General features: G+C 38.1%; 1 protein-coding gene across 3 annotated transcripts in view; it reads left to right on the forward strand.

Moving 5' to 3' along the window:
* The first annotated feature begins 11,744 nt into the window (after nt 1-11,744).
* The window catches only part of RBL2 (RB transcriptional corepressor like 2), a 51,582-nt gene continuing 44,448 nt past the window's right edge, over nt 11,745-18,878 (forward strand). For 2 of the 3 annotated variants that reach the window (XM_067719890.1, XM_067719889.1), the window contains exons 1-3: nt 11,745-12,113; nt 14,429-14,559; nt 16,784-16,984. In XM_067719890.1, coding sequence (XP_067575991.1) covers nt 11,871-12,113; nt 14,429-14,559; nt 16,784-16,984 — 575 coding nt within the window. In that variant the 5' untranslated portion in view covers nt 11,745-11,870. Of the gene's footprint in view, nt 12,114-12,339; nt 12,488-14,428; nt 14,560-16,783; nt 16,985-18,878 lie in introns of those variants that run through there. The other variant, XM_067719891.1, reaches the window with a different exon arrangement.

Consider the following 18,878-nt stretch of genomic DNA (forward strand, 5'->3'; position numbering starts at 1 on the left):
GTCGGTTCTTCCCTTTCATCACTTTAAGTATATCATGCCAATCCCTTCTGACTTGTAGAGTTTCTGCTGAGAAATCAGCTGTTAACCTTATGGGAGTTCCCTTGTATGTTATTTGTCATTTTTCCCTTGCTGCTTTCAGTAATTTTTCTTTGTTTTTAATTTTTGCCGTTTGATTACTGTGAGTCTCAGCATGTTTCTCCTTGGGTTTCTGCTGTATGGGACTCGCTGTGCTTCCTGGACTTTGGTGGCTATTTCCTCTCCCATGTTAGGGAAGTTTTCGACTATAATCTCTTCAAATATTTTCTCGGGTCCTTTCTCTCTTCTCCTTCTGGGACCCCTATAATGCAAATGTTGTTGCGTTTAATGTTGTCCCAGATGTCTCTTAGGCTGTCTTCATTTCTTTTCATTCTTTTTTCTTTATTCTGTTCCGCAGCAGTGAATTCCACCATTCTGTCTTCCAGGTCACTTATCCGTTCTTCTGCCTCAGTTATTCTGCTATTGATTCCTTCTAGTGTAGTTTTCATTTCAGTTATTGTATTGCTCATCTCTGTTTGTTTGTTCTTTAATTCTTCTAGGTGTTTGTTAAACATTTCTTGCATCTTCTTGATCTTTGCCTCCATTCTTTTTCCGAGGTCCTGGATCATCTTCACTATCATTATTCTGAATTCTTTTTGTGGAAGGTTGACTATATCCACTTCATTTAGTTGTTTTTCAGGGGATTTATCTTGTTCCTTCATCTGGTACATAGCCCTCTGCCTTTTCATCTTGTGTATCTCTGTGAATGTGGTTTTTGATCCACAGGCTGAAGGATTGTAGTTCTTCTTGCTTCTGCTGTCTGCCCTCTCTTTCACATTTTCAAGGGTTTCTCATTCCACATTTATATATATGTAGATGCATCATAATTTATTTAATACCCAATTATTGAGCATTTAGATATTTTTCAGTTTGGGGCTATTTAAACAGTAATGTGTTTGTAGTCAAATCTTTGCATACACTAATGATTTTTTTTCATTAGAATAAATACCTAGGCATGATATAATAATGTTCAAATTTTAAGACCAGTTTGATTGTTATCATTTTATACCCCAACAGTAGAGTATAAAACCACTTTCTTCTCTATGTCTCCTTAGCAGTACTGGGCATTATAACTTTTTAAAAGTCTCTGTCAATTTGATAGATAAAAAAATAGACTCTTTTTTTAGTCTATTTTGGTAACATATAGTATAAAATAGGAATCTTAATTTGAATTTTTCCAAAGAGTTATGCAATGTCCCAGCATCATGTAGTATATAATATTTCCACTGATTTGACATGCCTGCATTAGTCATAATCTAAGTAATTCATACATGTATATGTATATGTGAATTATTTAGGTATATATGATATAGACCATATATATCATAGATACACATGATATATCAGTAATATATCATGTAAGGAGTAACCATAAGAAAAGTGGAGTAGCTATGCTAATAAAAGAGTAATAGACTTTAGAACAAACCAAAAAAAAAAGTGTTACTAGAAATAAAGGAGAACATTTTACAATGATTAAAGGGTCAATCTATCAGGAAAATATAACAATTATAGACATATGAGCATCTAACAACAGGGCCACAAAATACATGAAGCAAAACCTAACAAAATTGAAAGGAAAAATATACAATTCAACAATAATATTTGGAGAATAATAGCTCACTTTCAATAATGAATAGAGCAAGCAGGCCAAAGGTCAACAAGAAAACAGATTTGAACAACACTATAAATCAACTAGACCTAAGAAACATCTATTGGACACCAGCCAACAATAGCAGAATGCACATTCTTAAAGCACACAAGGACCATTCTGCAGGATAGACCACATGGTAGGTCATAAAACAAGTCTCAAATTTAAAAAGATGCAATCATACAAAGTATGTTCTGCAACCACAAAGGAATGAAATTAGAAATCAGTAACAAAGCTTGGAAATTTACAAATATGTGAAAATTAAACAACATACTCATAAATAAGTAGTCAAAGAAGAAATCTCAAAAGAAGTTAAAAAATATTTTGTAATGAATGGAAACAAACAAGTAATATACCAAAACATATGAGATATAACCAAAGCAGTGCACAAAGGGAAATGTATAGCTGTAAATATCTACATTAAGAAAAAAAAAAAATCACAAATCAACCTAACTTTGCACTTTAAGAAACTAGGAAAATCTCAAACTAAACCCAAAGCAAGAAGTAAGGAAATAAAGATTAGAGCGTAATTACTGAAATAGAAAATAGAGAAAATGAATGAAACCAAAAGGTAATTCTTTAAAAAGATCAACAAAACTGACAAACCTTTAGCTAGACTGATCAACAAAAAAAGAGACGACTCGAATTTCTAGAACCAGGGAATTCACTGGTGGTACAGTGGTTGGAATTCTATGCTTTCACTGCCGAGGGCCTGGGTTCAATCCCTGACTGGAGAATTGAGACCCTGCAAGCTGAGTAGTGCAGCCAAAAAAAAAAAAAAAAAATTACTAGAATCAAAAGGGAACATCATTCCTACCAATATTACAGAAATAAAAATCATTATAAGGGAATATTATGAATAATTTTATGCCAATAAATTAGATAACCTAGATGAAGTGGACAAATTTCAAGAAAGACACAAACTAGTGAAACTGAATCAAGAAGAAATAGAGGGACTTCCCTGGTGGTGCAATGGTTAAGAATCCACCTGCCAATGCAGGGGACATGGGTTCGAGCCCTGGTCTGGGAAGATCCCACATGCTGCGGAGCAATGAAGCCCGTGCGCCACAACTACTGAACCCGTGCACCTAGAGCCCGTGCACTGCAACAAAGAGTAGCCCCCACTCACCACAACTAGAGAAAGCCTGCATGCATCAACAAAGACCCAATGCAGTCAAAAATAAATTAATTAAATAATTTTTTTAAAAAAAGAAAGTAAATTAGTGGTTGCCTAGGGCTGGAGGCGTTGGACTGCTCATGGGTATGGAGTTTCTTCATGGGATGATGAAAATGCTCTAAACAGATTTTGGTTTGTTGCATAACTGTGAATATACTGAAAACAACTGAACTGTATACTTTAAATGGGTGAATTGTATGGTATATGGATTGTATCTCAATAAAGTTGCTTTTAAAAACTGACAGAAAGTAAAATGTACAAACTCAATGTAAAATCTTTAAATTTTTAACCTTAATAAGTACCCACTTTGTCCCTCTACTGGAGCTCCTACTGACATGTGGAAACCTCTGCCCCCCTCCACCTACCCCTTTTGCTGATCCATGAGGCTCAAACTAGCTAGCAGCTCCTGCTACTAAGAGCACTCCCTGGGGACCAAGAGGAAAAGCAAGAGTTCTGGAACCTCTTCTCCTCCTCTGTGCATTTACTCCCAAAGTGATCTCATCCAGTCTTTTTTTAAATTATTTTTTTCCTTTTTAAAAAAATTTTTGTTGAAATATAGTTGATTTACAATGTTGTGTTAGTTTCAGGTGTACAGCAAAGTGATTTAGTTATATAAGTTTTGTATATAAGTTCTTTTTCAGATTCTTTTCCCTTATAGGTTATTATAAAATATTGAGTACAGTTCCCTGTGCTATACAGTAGGTCCTTACTGATTATCTGTTTTATATGGAGTAGTGTGTATATGTTAATCCCAAACTCATAATTTATCCCTCCCTCCCTCTTCCCCTTTGGTAACCATAAATTTGTTTTCTATGTCTGTGGATCTATTTCTGTTTTGTGTATAAGTTCGTTTGTATCATCTTTTATTTTTAGATTCCACATGTAAGTGATATCATGATATTTGTCTTTCTCTGTCTAACTTACTTTACTTAGTATGAAAATCTCTACGTCCATCCATGTTGCTGCAAATGGCATTATTTCATTCTTTTTTAGGGCTGAGTAACATTCCATTGTATGTACATACCACATCTTCTTTATCTGTTCATCTGTCAGTGGCCATTTCGGTTGCTTCCATATCTTGGCTATTGTAGATAGTGCTGCAATGAACATTGGGGTGCAGGTATCTTTTGGAAATGTGGTTTTCTTATGGAGAGCAATCTGCTTTACCTAAAGTCCACCAATTTAAATGTAAATCTCATTCATAAACACCCTCACAGAATCATCCTAAATAGTGTTTGACCAAATATCTAGGCACAGTGGCCCAGCCACGTTAACACATAAACTTAACCATCACAGCTTCTATGTTAAGAAGAAATTGTGGTAAAAGGAAAGACAGAAGCAGGAAGGCCAGATGGAAGGACATTGCAAGGATGCTGGTAAGAGAAGATGGAAGCTTGGATCAGAGGACTGGCAATGGAGGAGCTGAGAGGTGGATGGATTTTGAGTAAGTGAAGACTGAGCTGGTGGATTGGATGGAGAAGGTGAGAGAAAGAGGAATCAAGGATGACTCCAAAGTTTTTTGGCCTAGTCAACTGGAAGAATGATGTTGCCTTTTCCTGAGAGGGGAAAAATGGAGACCATGGGGTTAGGGGATGGGCTTTGATGACCTGAGGATGGAAGAGTAAGGGTTCAGTGGGCACAGGGGGTAGCAGAGAGGACACAGCCCCTGCTCCTGGCCTTGAAGCCTGGGGGATATGAGGAAATGCTGGGAGTTCCAGAGCACACAAGGATTCGGTGGTCATGGAGGAGAAGGATATTTCATCCTGACCAAAGTAACTCAGGAGAGAAATGACTGGAAGGGTTTTTATTTTTTTTCTTTTTTTAAATTGAAGTATAGTTGATTTACAATATTGTGGTAGTTTCATGTGTACAACAAAGTGATTCAGTTTTTTTATACACACACACACACACACACACACACACACACACACACACACATATACACACACACACATATATATATATATATGTTCTTTTTCAGATTCTTTTCCCTTACAGATTATTACAAAATATTTAGTATAGTTCCTTGTACTGTGCAAGGGTTTGCATTTTTTTAGTGAAAACTGAGGAAATCAGTCTGATCCGCCTGGTCAATTTCATCTCAGGAACACTGGGCCTCACAGAATTCAGTGGTGGCCTTGAAGTCAAACTAGGTATTTAGTTAAATGAATATTAATTGAACTACTGTTAAGTGATAAACACCGTTCTAGGTTTTGGAGACAGAGTGACACTGTTCTCCTTACCCTAAAACCTTAAGTGGCATCCAATCACCTTTAGCATAAGTCCAAAATCTTAACCAGAGCTTTGACCTCATCTCTATCCATACCTCCTGTTCCTCTTGCTTTTTACACTTCAACCACATTCATATTCCTACAACTCCCTGAACCACCCATGCTTTTTCCCAATTCGAGGTCTTTGAAAAAGCTTTTTCCTCTACCTGAAATGAACCCTTTCCTTCTTCTAGTTATGACTTTTAGACTTCTCCTCGGGGAAGTGAAGGGGAAGAAGGGAAAGGCTTTGTCCACCTCCAACCACCCAGGCACTCCTGCCCCTGTGCCTGAGAAAGGTCTTCTGGGATGCAATCCTATAGTTCCCTGACTTTCTTTTTTTTGTAATATATTCACACTTGATAATTACTTGTTCTAGGTCTGTTTTTCCCATGAGATCATAAGCTCTTGAGGGCAGAGACCATGCATATACCATTCACTACTATATCTTCAGTGTTTGGCAAAGTACTTGACACATAGTAGGCACTCACTAAACATTTGCTGAATATTTGAGTGGATGGATGACAAGATCTCTGGCTAAATGAATTAATGAATAAATGAGTGAAAGAGTAATCAGACCCCAAGAACCAAACCTCTGGAATAACCGAGATTGATTTCTCTTTTTTTAAAATTCTTTTTAAAATTGAGATAAAATTGATATACAACATTGTATTAGTTTTAGGTGTACAACATAGTGATTTAATATATGTGTGTGTGTGTGTGTGTATATATATATATATATATATATATGATTATCACAAGAAGTTTAGTTAACATCTATAACCACACATGGGTACAAATTTTTTGTGTGTGTGACATGAAATTTTAAGATTTATTCTCTTGGCAACTTTCAAATACACAATATGGTATAGTTAACTATAGTCACCATGTTGTGCATTATATCCCCATAACTTATCTATTTTATAACTGGACGTTTGTACCGTTTGTCCACCCATTTTTTTCACCCATTTCACCTACCCACTATTGCCCACATCTGGCAACCACCAGTCTGTTCTCTGTATCTAGGAGTTTGGTTTTTGGTGGGTTTTTTTTTTAGATTTCACATATCAGTGATATCATACAGTATTTGTCTTTCTTTGTCTGACTTATTTCACTTAGTATAATACCCTCAAGTTCCATCCATGTCGTCACAAATGGCAGGCTTTCCTTCTTTTATGGCTGAATAATATTCAATTATATACAAATGTCTTTATCCACTCATCTATCAATGAGCACTTAGGTTATTTCCATGTCTTGGATACTGTAAGTAATGCTGCTATGAATATAGAGGTGCAGATATCTTTTTGAGTTAGTGATTTCATTTCCTTCCAGTAAATACCCAGAAGTGGAATTGCTGGATGATATGGTAGTTCTATTTGTTTTTGTTGTTGTTATTGTTGTTGTTGTTGTTGCTGTTTTTGAGGAAACTCCATACTGTTTTCCATAATGGCTGCACCAATTTACGTTCCCATCAACAGTGTACTAGGTTTTCCTTTTCTCCACATCCTTGCCAACATTTGTTATTTGTAGTCTTTTTGATGATAGCTTTTCTGACAGGTGTGAGGTGAGAGCTTACTGTGGTTTTGATTTGCATTTCCCTGATGATTAGCAATGCTGAGCATCTTTTCATGTGCCTCTTGGCCATTTGTATGTCTTCTTTGGAAAAATGTCTATTCAGGTCTTCTGCTGATTTTTTAAATCAGGTTGCTTGTTTTTGTTTGTATTCGTTTTTGTTTTGTTTTGTTTTTTGGCTGCATGGTGCTTCTTGTGGGTACTTAGTTCCTCAAACAGGGATTGAACCTGGGCCCACGGCAGTGAAAGCTCTGAATCCTAACCACTGGACTGCCAGGGAATCCCTGGGTTGCTTGTTTTTTTGATATTGAGTTGCATGAGCCGTTTATGTGGTTTTGATATTAACCACTTATCAGTCATGTCCCATTCGGTAGATTGTCCTTTCATTTTGTCAGTGGTTTCCTTTGCAGTGTAAAATCTTTACAGTTAAATCAGACCCCATTTGTTTACTTTTGCTTTTGTTTCCTTTACCTTAAGAGACAGAGCCAGAAAAATATTGCTATGATTTATGTCGCAGGCTCTAGAGCACAGGCTCAGTAGTTGTGGTGTACGGGGCTAGTTGCCCCGCGGCATGTGGGATCTTCCCAGACCAGGAATTGAACCCATGTCCCCTGCATTGGCAGGCAGATTCTTAACCACTGCTCCACCAGGGAAGTCCCTTGATGTAGTTCTTCATGTTTGTTTTGATTTTGTTGCTTTTGCTCTTGGTGTCAAATCCAAAAAATTCATTGTTAAGGAGCTTACCACCTGTGTTTTCTTCTAGGAGCTTTATGGTTTCAGGTCTTATGTTCAAGATTTTAATCTATTTTGAAATCATGTTTGTGTATGGTGTAAAATAGTGGTCCAGTTTCATTCTTTTGCATGTGGCTGTCTAGTTTTCTCAACACAATTTATTGAAGAGACTATCTTTTTCCCATTGTATATTCTTGGCTCCTTTGTTGTAAATTAATTGACCATATACGTGTGAGTTTATTTCTGGGCTCTCCATCCTGTTCCATTGATCTGTGTCTGTTTTATGCCAATAGCATACTGTTTTGATTACTATAGCTTTGTAATATTGTGATATAGTTTGAAATCAGGAAGTGTGATGCCTCCAGCTTTGTTCTTCTTTCTCAAGATTGCTTTGGTTATTCAGGGTCTTTTGTGTGCAAGTTTGATTTCTTTTTTTCTTTCTTTCTTTCTTTTTTTCCTGCACTGCACAGCTTGCCAGATTTTAGTTCCCTGACCAGGGATCAAACCTGCACCCTCAGCAGTGAAAGTGCAGAGTCCTAACCACTGGACCACCAGGGAATTTCCTGTTCATGTATTTTTTAAATGAATGATAGTGAGTATCTGCTATGATATTTAAGGTCCAATGGAAATATTTCAAGTTTAGTAACAGTTTCACTTTAAAAGGTCTGTAGTTACATGCTGGATGTTACATCCTTTGCTCTTGATTAAACTTTTAATGAAACCTTTTAGATGTCAACTTTAAAGTATGCTAGAAGGTGATTTTTTTTAGAAGGACATACCAAAGCGTGTGAAGACCACTGTGTTTCATTGTAGAAATGTTTATGTGATGTTTCACGGTTAAGTCATATATTTTAGGGTGATATAAATAATGTAAAGGTAAAATTTATTTTTAGATGACTGCCATTTATGGTCTTTGACATTCTATTGGACTATCAGATCACAGCCAGAGTAAGGATTTTACGTGCACAAAACCTGAGACTCCAATAAGAACAAGATATATCTTGATTATCATAATCAGTCATTTATTCAATAAATATTTTGGCGAGTCAACTAGATGCCCAGAACCATGTTAGACTCTGAGGTCACAGGATGGAACTAAACAGACACAGTTGCTACTCTCATAGCACTTAACACATAATGAGGACAATAGACATGAAAGATAAACATGTAAATAATTCACTATGACTATAATGTGTCATGAGAACATTTAATAGGGAAATTCGAGAAATTGACATTGAAGGTGGTACTTGACTGATGGAAAGCGATTTTCAAAGAGAATACAGAGGCAGGTGGGAGGGAACCTGTAGGCCATGGAGGATGTTGACTTCTAAGATCAGTGAGAAACTATTTAACTAGGGGAAAGAGGTGATCAGATTTGTGTTTTGTTTTGTTTTTTTTGCAGTACGCGGGCCTCTCACTGTTGTGGCCTCTCCCATTGCAAAGCACAGGCTCCGGACGTGCAGGCTCAGCGGCCATGGCTCATGGGCCCAGCCGCTCCGCGGCATGTGGGATCTTCCCGGACCGGGGCACGAACCCGTGTCCCCTGCATGCGCCACCAGGGAAGCCCCAGATTTGTGTTTTAAGACGGCCACCCTAACTTCTGGAGGAGAAGGAGATAAGATAAGGGGTAGAAATGTTTTGTACCCATAGTCTAGAGATTCAGTTTCAACTCCTTTCTTAGCTATGTCTAAGTCAGTTAATCTCCATCATCAAAAGTGCCTCTTTTTTCTTTTTTTTTTTTTAAGGAATGTTAATGTCAATTATTAAGTAATTTTAGCTTTTCAAAGTTAAAAAATTTAATCTATTGGTAAGACTAGTGGAGGCATAAAAAATTACCAAGAAAAAATTCAATTATTAAGTGATTTTTTTTTCTTTCATGATAATTGATAGATACATGTCTTACACTTAACAGGTGTTTAATTATTTATTGCTGCATAACAAACTGTCCTAAAACTTTGTGATTTGAAACAAAATAATTATTGCTTTTGCCCACAGATATGCAGTTGGGCAGGGATCAGCGGGAAGGTTCATCTCTGCTTCATACAGCATTAGCTGGGACAGCTTGACTGGAAGCTGGAGAATCTGCTTGTAAACGGGCTCATTCAACATGGCTGGGACTGAGGGCCAGGGGTCTCATGTCCTATGTGCATGGTTAGAACAGCAAAACTCTCGTCCAAACCCCTGCACTGAGATGCCATAACTCTAGCATGGCTTCTAGCAGCATAAGGCTGTGTCCTAGGGTGACTCCAGCCCCTATTATTGATAAAATGCCTGCCTGAGAAACCTCAATTCTTCCAGAATTTAAAGATTGTTCTTGCCAACACCTGAGGAAAGGTCTCAGCCTTCCCTTTCTTATAGCATTTACTAAATAGGGCTTACAATTGTGATACCTTCCTCTGTCCTTTTGAGATGTACAGTTGTCCCTGGTATATGCAGGGATTGGTTCCAGGAGCCCTGCAGATACCAATAACTGCTGATGCCCAAGTCTCTTATATAAAATGTCATAGTATTTCCATATAAGCTATGCACATCCTCTTGTAAACGTTAAATCATCTCTAGATTACTTATAATACCTAATAAAATGTAAGTGGGATGTAAATGTAAATGCTAAGTAAATAGTTGCTAGGGTACGTGACAAATTCAAGCTTTGCTTTTTGGAACTTCCTGGAATGGTTGTATGTATTTTGTTTGTTTGTTTTGTTTTTGTTCTTTTTTTTAAAAAAAGGGAAAGTCTTGTTTTCAGTGAGGTGTTTTTTCTTTTCTTTTCTTTTTCTTTAATTAAATTTACGTATTTATTTATTTTTGGCTGTGCTGGGTCTTCACTGGGGCGCACAGACTTTCTCTCTAGTTGTGGTGTGCAGGCTCCTAATTGTGGTGGCTTCTCTTGTTGTGGAGCATGGGCTCTAGGTGTGTGGGCTTCAGTAGTTGTGGTACGTGGGCTCAGTAGTTGTGGCTTGTGGGCTCTAGAGCACAGGCTCAGTAGTTGTGGAGCACGGGCTTAGTTGCTCCACGGTAGGTGGGATCTTTCCAGACCAGGTCTCGAACCCATGTCCCCTCATTAGCAGGTGGATTCTTAACCACTGCACCACCAGGGAAGTCCCTGTTTTTGTTTTTCTTAATATTTTTGATCCACAGTTGGTTGAACCTGCGGATGCACAACCTGTGTATACTGCAGACCAACTGTATATCCTACAAATCAGGAGTGTCTTTCTCAATGACCTGAAAGCCATTCCTTTGATATGTAATCATCAGGAAGTAGAGAGTCTCTGACTCCCAGTCTCTGTGGCAGGATACAATCCTAACTTCAACAAATTGATAACTAGCAGGTCCACTTGGCCTAATCACATATATAGTCACCAACCCTCTGTAACTTTTTGCTTGAGCTCTGCTCCCTCCCCATCTCTACTCTTTCCTTTTCCCTTTAAATCCCCAATTATCTCTGCACAATTCAGAAAGGAGTCCAGCACTTTCCCCTACTGTCAGGAATGACTGCATAAAATGTTTTCATCCCTTTCACTGATGTCTAGCTTTGTTTATCTTTGACAACAGGCTTCTCTAAGTGACCTGGGCTTCCTCACGGTATGGTGGCTGGGTTCAAATGATCAATGAAGACAGAAAATGACCCCATAGCAAACCAGAAATGCCTTAGGGCTCCTCGTGCATGAAAACGTTTTATACCATACCCCTTTAGGAAATCAAAGACGACTGGAAACAAAGTGATTCATATAAATTTGAAAAGAGAAAGCAAAATGAAAATAAAAATAAAGGAAATGTAAATTTAAGCCAATTGGGTGACTTAGAGTAGGACAAATATGTCACTTATAGTGAATGTAAATTCACCCTATGGGGAAAAAAAGAATTACTACTTTAAAAAAAAATCCAATAATTATTTGAAAGTCGCAAATAAAATTAAAACATAGGAAAGAACTAGAATTAGGAATGACGCCGAAATTTGAATTTAGGCAGACAGGCCCTTTCTATTATCTTTATTTTTTAGATAAGGACACGCAGGTGATGAGTGTTATTTCTGGGGACACTTTGGACACTAAACCTTCACATGTCAACGTTTCTTGGATGTTTTCTCTTCAGTACAGCCCTGCTGAATGGTCTCCCGATGAGGAGGTACTTGAAACGGAGAGAAGTCGCTTTTATTTCCACCCGAGGGAGACGATGCGAGATGATTTTTCTACATATGAGTTTTGATCCCCGTGGGCCCCCGGCCTGGACCACATTTCCCATCAACCCGTGCTCGGAACTACGGGCACCGATGTGTGGCCCAGCGCCGTTGGCCGCGGCGCAGTCGGCAATCAGTCGGCCGACTGGCGGGCGCTTCGCGGTTTGAATGGCTGGGGGCCCAGGCCCTCGGCTCACCTGAGGCCCCGCCGCCCAGGTGTGCGCTATGCCGTCGGGAGGCAACCAATCGCCGCCGCCGCCCCCTCCTCCTCTTCCGGCGGCGGCGGCCTCAGATGAAGAGGAGGAGGAGGATGCCGAGGCGGAGGACGCAGCGCGGTCGGCCCGGTCGCCGGCCCCTCAGACCCAACAGCGGTTCGACGAGCTGTGTAGCCGCCTGAACATGGACGAGGCGGCTCGGGCCGAGGCCTGGGACAGCTACAGGAGCATGAGCGAGAGCTACACGCTGGAGGTGCGCCCGGGGGGAGGAGACCAGTGGCTTTCCGGGCCTAGTGGTCCCGCCCCGCCTCCGGGAATGGGGCCCCTTGTCTCCCCGGCTCGGGCGCCCCGCGGTTGGGGGGTAGGGGGGACCCCTCCGCCCCTGCCGGCCCCGGCTCTCTGGGTCCCCAGCCTGGAGCGGGGAGGGAATCCTCTTTGCGAACCTTCGTCCTGGAAACCTGGCTTTTGAAAAGCTCTGTAGCGGCCCTGAAAGTGAACTCTGTCTCGCTGCTCTTCCCCCTCCGGTTCCGAAGCGGGAACAGCCCTTGCCCTAAAGTAGCACCGCGAGGCTGAGGTCGTGCTGCGGTCCGATTACAAAAACAAGCACCTTGTTGGCAGGATGAACAGGTGTAGTTGTCAAGACCGTACGCAGAAGGGGGTGGGGTGGGGCGGGGGCTTGCCTGCATTAGCTCTGAAATTAACCCGATGTTAGCGCCTGCGTTTCCGGGCTTCTTCAGTTCTTTTTGAACTGTACCAAATTGCCTTTGTCCAGGCCATTGCCTCCGTTTGAGTAAAAGCGTTACGTTTCGAGCTGTGTTTATGTATGTGTGAACAAAGACGAATCTTTCCCCTGCGCAAATGAAACGGGCTTTCTGCCCGCCTGGATAAAGACACGCATTTGTCTCTAGGAAGTCAGGACTGCGACGACCTTGAGGACCTATTGGTCTCTCCAGACATTGCCCAGGACTCTTATAGTCGCTGCGATCTAGGCATGTTTTGTCCCTTTCTTCCGACGGGGCTTGCAGCGGAGAAAATGGCCATTCTAGCCAGTGAGGCTCAACCCTGTAGGCACCTCCCCTTTATGGGCCAATGGGAAGTGACACGGAAGTCTGCATTGTTTATCCGCTGTTTGACTGCCTGTGTGAGTGGTATTTAAACTGCAGGCCATACGATTTTAAGTTGTTGAATAGTTTGTGGAAAGAGTAGGGTAAATAGGCTTAGAATGGGAAGGCCTAACCGAGGTGTTATTTAACTATAAGAGGGTGTTTTTGCCTGTGTGGCACTCACTAAGGTTATTATTTTTTTATTCTTGCATTAATAGAATTTTAATTCAGTTCCTTATTCCCATTTTTACATCTGCAGCAGGGCGGGGTTGGGGGGGAAGCTAGTAATATACTGGCTTTGGAACCTGACAGACCTAGGTGACTTTGGGCAATTTACTTAACCATTCCAAACTCAATTTTGTGGTATGTTACTTTGAGATATTTGTACCTACCTTACAAAGCTGTTCTGATGGTTAAATAAGGTAACGTCGAGTTTCTGGAACATGAAGCACTCATATGGATAGCGCTTTGGAGTTTACAAAGCTCTTTCACATGCTTTGGTGATCTGGCTGAATAGGCCATGTTCTTGTTTCTTTCCTAGTGGTTCCTGTAGGCAGACAAAGAGAAGGACTCTTTTTTGGTGATGGGCATAAGTGCCTCCAAATAAGCTCTTATTTTACCCTCAGGATAACCCTGTAAATTCGATAGAAAAAGCATTATTTCAACTCACAGTGGTTAAGTTGTGTGAAGCCCAGGGTTATATAAGCAAGTGACAAATAATAGATGGTTAGTAAATTATTTTTAAAAATAACTGTTTGATTTCTCAGTTTTTTAAAGACTTCGATCTCAGATTCTTAGCTCAGTTTACCCAGTAAGTGAATGATGTTCATTCATTTCCCAAATATTTTTTGATCACCTGTTCATGGCCAGACACTGTTACGTAGGTGCTGGGGATAGAGCAAGGCACAAAACATAAAATCCCTGCCCTTGTGGAACTAGTAGTCAGGTATGCTGTAAAATAATGTCGGGTGTCAGTCTCGTGGAAGTGTACCCTGGAAAATAAAGCTCGTATGATATTTAATATAGAATAGTGGTTATAGAATTTTATCTTTTGATTTCTTGTATTTTCTCAATTCTCACAGTCCTCAGGTAAGAAAATTGAGCCTCTACAATTGTTAAGTAATTTGCCCAAGGTGATCTACTCCCATGCTGGGACTTCCACGGTGTATGTCCTGAGAGAGAGCACCAGGTGGAATTGTATTGCCTTTTATGATCTTGACAGTTACATAGCATCACTTTCACCTGTGGTACTGGTTGAGACAATTCAAAGTGAGAGAACACAGACTTCAACCTCTCCGTGGAAGAATGTCAGTGTCACATTATACGAAGAGCATTTGGGACAGGGACATCACTGAAAATGCAATTTCCCACAAACATATAAATAACACTTTGAATTTAAACGAGTTTTTCATACTGAAATATATATAGTTCATTAGCTAAAAATCAATTTTCTTTTATTTTACAGGGAAATGATCTTCATTGGTTAGCATGTGCCTTATATGTGGCTTGCAGAAAATCTGTGCCAACTGTAAGCAAAGGGACAGTTGAAGGAAACTATGTATCTTTAACTAGAATCCTGAGATGTTCAGAGCAGAGGTAACTATGTCAGAGTTTGTAGAGTGTGACTAATATAAAAGCATAGTGACAGTAGGAATTTCTCTTTATCATTTTCCAAGCATTTGTACCTATGGAGTGCTAAATTTAGAAGTTAGGTCATGGTTTTTCTTTACCACATCTAAGTTAGTGTCCATTATATTTTATTCCTTTGGTGAAAAATAATTAAATTTTAATGTATTTGGTACTTGTATGAAGCGTTTACTATTAGGTTATCATTACATTTAATTACATTAAGATAATCAATTACATTTTCATTCCTACTAGGTTAATATTACACAATGACTTATCATTGTGTAATATTGGGAGAACTCTAAGTAAAGATACTCTAAATTGAAAAAGTAAATATTTTATGGTATTAAACTGAGAACTACATGTACTGGACTTGTATCTAAAGAGGAGGCAGAAATTGCTTTTTCTATCTGTTGTATAATTGAATTGATTACATTTATTATTTGTGCCATTTGGGTTAATTTTCTCTTGGCTTATTAAAGATTGGTGGAAAAAGGATGTTTGGCATTTTGGAGGAAGTGCCACTGTCAAAATTTATGGACCTAGTGGTTTAAAAAAAAATCACTTACTATTAAAATAACAACAAATGTAATCTTTTAGCTGGAGTCTATTTATTAACCTTGAACTCCATCCTGAGTTATATTTAGGCCTAAGAACAAGAGGCAGCGTGTAAAGAGTTGAACACCTGGGCTGTAAACCTGCAGAAGTGGGCTTAAATAAGGTGCAAAGTATAATCATTACAAAGAAGAAAAGTGGAGTCAGACTCATCCAGTTAAATGACAGACAAGGGACTTTAGAAGCAACGGTCAAATTATGGAATCATCATTATAAACTCTAGTAAGCTAAGCTTACCTAATATTTTAATGCAAGTAATATCTCAGACTTCAGTTTTATTTCCAATTCGAAAGCTCAATTTTTGTTTTTAAATTTTTACCTATGGGTTCAGATTATTTACTTCTCTGCAGCAATGGACTAAATGAATTAAAAAGAAAGAGCAGATTGGGAAAAGATATTTACAGTGTAACAAAAGATTAGTATCCAGAATTACATAAAGGACTACTAACAAATAGTTAAATAATTGACAAATAGCTACTAAAAAATGGGAAAAGTATATGATTTCACAAAGGCCTAAACTCACATAGCTAATACATGTAGGTAAAGATGTTCAGTCTCACAAGTAATCAAGGAAGTTCGAAGTAAAAATAAGGTAATATTTCATTCTCATCAGATTGGGGAAATTTGGAGTCTCACGATACCAAGTTTGGTCATTATGTAGGGAAATAGGAACTCTGTATTGCTGGTGTACATTGGAGAGAGTATAAATTGGCACAGTCACTCTAGTGGGAAATTTGGCAGTATCTAGTAAAGTTGAAGATGCATATTCTCTGACTCAGCAATTCTGCTTCTCAGGGTAGTTCTTAAAGAAACTTCAGCGTACAAGTACAGAAATGTGTTCATTACAGCATTTTTGTTATAGTGAAAAATTAGAAACCTCAATTTCCATTGGTTGGGGAATGAACGCAAGACATGGTAGTTCATATGAAGGAATATTTTTAGCAATTAAAAATTAGATCTACACGTAGCAACATTAATCTCATAAACATATTGAATGAAAAAACAAGTTGTAGAATGCTACTTACAGTATGATACCATTTATATAAAAATTTAAAACCACACATACAAAAGATACTACTAAACTGTTATGGGTACATATATAATCACACAGTAAGTGTAAAAACTCGGATGGGAAGACTCAGACTATACAGTGGTGCTTATCTTTGGGGAAGAAGAGTCCAAAGGGAACTGGCTGTTTCTGTAGAATCTGAAGCAAACATGGCAAAATGTATTTGATATGTTTATATTTGTTAAATCTGGCAATTGTTACACGAATGTTGGTTATGTTCTCTGGTTAACTACTTATTTTCCACTTCTTTTGTATTGATATGTATTTCATATTTTTTTTAAACTTTTAGGTAATCTCAGGAAAAGAGATTAGGGAAATTAGATTTGGAAGATGAGAGAAATAAACCAATCTGTGAGATTAGCCAGAGAGGCATGAGTTGTGATTTTATATCACTGTCTAAAAGTAATATAATTTAATGAGTTAATTTCAATTACTTTTAATTATCTAATTTGTATATTTTACCCTGTGTTAATTACAAAAAAAAATCTCATTTTTTATTTTTAATATCAGCTTAATTGAATTTTTTCACAAGATGAAGAAATGGGAAGACATGGCAAACCTACCCGCACAGTTCAGAGAACGGACTGAGAGATTAGAAAGAAACTTCACTGTTTCTGCTGTAATCTTTAAGAAATATGAACCCATTTTTCAGGACATTTTTAAATATCCTCAAGAGGAGCAGCCTCGTCAACAAAGAGGAAGAAAACAGCGGTATGTTTTTATATTTGTTAAGCAGGAATACACGTTTGTCTGTACTACAGTTTTGATCCCTTAGTTTGTGTCCCTCAGTTTATTTTGCTGGTCTTAAGAAACAAATGTGACTTCATAAGTAATCTTTCTTTCCAATAATAATTTCTTGCTTTTCATTGTATGTTAGCTCTGAAGAGTTTGGCTTCTTTCACGTTGCAAAATGTGTGGAATCTCTGTTTCTATAAACTTTCCCTGTTCATTTAAGCAACCGAAAATGCAAAAATCAGACCTTAGATACTCTCACCAGTTAGCAATCTTGGGTATAGAATATGACTACTTAATTTTCTATTATCGATGATATTGGCTATTTCTATTATTTTCTACATATTATAATACATATAGACTATTTCTTTATTTGACTTTTATGTCAAACTGAATAGTAAAAAAATCCCCCTGAAAAGGCTTCTCTATGTATTTTGATGTTTACAACCTGTGAAAAGTAGAGAAACTGGATTGGGGGGAGAATAGTGGAACTGAAAACTGAAACTATTATGAAATTCTGCTTCTGACTATGTGTGCAAATCTGTAAACTTATTCTGGCTCGACGTTTTCCATCTTTCCTGGTAGATAAGGGCAATTATGGGATACAAATTCTCTACTTTTATCACGAAAGTTTTTTTCATAAAGTAGAAATGAAAATTTGTTCTTAAAATAGAACTAGAAAAATGTTGACAAGAAAAGTAGGGGAAAAGAAGTTATTGTAATTGAATGAATAATGTTTGCTTCTCTTTCAATATAAAAATGTTCCCAAACTGTGAAGGATGTTTACAGTAAGTGAGCAGCTTTAAAAAATAAAACGATGTTCATTTTTATATACTTGACCCCACTGATACGGAAGCAGCTGGTCTAGTTTGCTTGCAGTTTTAGGGAATTGTCTATTTATAATTAAGTATTCTAAAGTTTGGATAGAAGCTTGTTTCTGAGTCTAAGTGAGGCTGATATGATCATTTATAGAAAGATATAGAATATCTTCTTTCTCTGAAGTGTTGTAAAAATGATTTCAGATTGTATTTGCTTTGATATTTATTAGGGTGTACGGACTACTTAATTCTAATTCAGAAAATTCTAATAAGTTTACCTAAAAATTTTACATCTATATCACCCTGTATACTTTTTATTAGTACTTTTGGCTAATATTAGTAATAGTAATGTATACCATTTACTGAGTATTTATTATGGGGCAGGGACTCTTCTAAGACTTAAGCATGTATTACTTCAGTTAATCATTACCATGGCTTTATGAGGTTGATACTGTTGTTACACGTGGGGGGGAAACAAGCCTTTGAGAGGTTAAGTAATTTGGCCAAGGTCACACAGTAAGTGTGGAGCTCTTATTGAAACTTAAGTAGTCTGCCTGCAGAACCCGTGTATTTCATCACGACTCAGTATTGCATCTCACACACTGGTCTTTGAAAATTTCTCACTGAGTATTTATTGAGAGCTTACTGTATGTAGGATACAAATGTTAAAAAAAAAAACAAAAAAAAACCAAAACCCAGAGTCACTGTCTTTTGAGAGCTTACAGTAAGTATAGTCAGGGAGAGGCATGTATAAGTGCAAAAGATAATAGAAATGTAGGACTTTGGGGGCAAAAATAAGCCACTCTGTATAAGACAGTTAGGTAAGGTTCCATGGAGTAGGCAGAAATAGGACTGGAAGGATGGGTAGGATTTTGATAGGTGAATTTGGAGATACAGGTAGCCTTCTATGCAGAGGATGAAGAATGAAGACACCGAAGCAGCAAAGTAGGAGGAAATTTGGCTAAGCAGGTTAAGTTTGTTCTAGAGTTCTAGAGCCAGTTTTTGGAGTGGCTTGAGTGTTGTTTTTTTCTTCCAGTTTTATTGTGGTATAATTA

The sequence above is a fragment of the Pseudorca crassidens genome, chromosome 20 (assembly GCF_039906515.1).
Source record: "Pseudorca crassidens isolate mPseCra1 chromosome 20, mPseCra1.hap1, whole genome shotgun sequence".
Lineage (NCBI taxonomy): Eukaryota > Metazoa > Chordata > Mammalia > Artiodactyla > Delphinidae > Pseudorca > Pseudorca crassidens.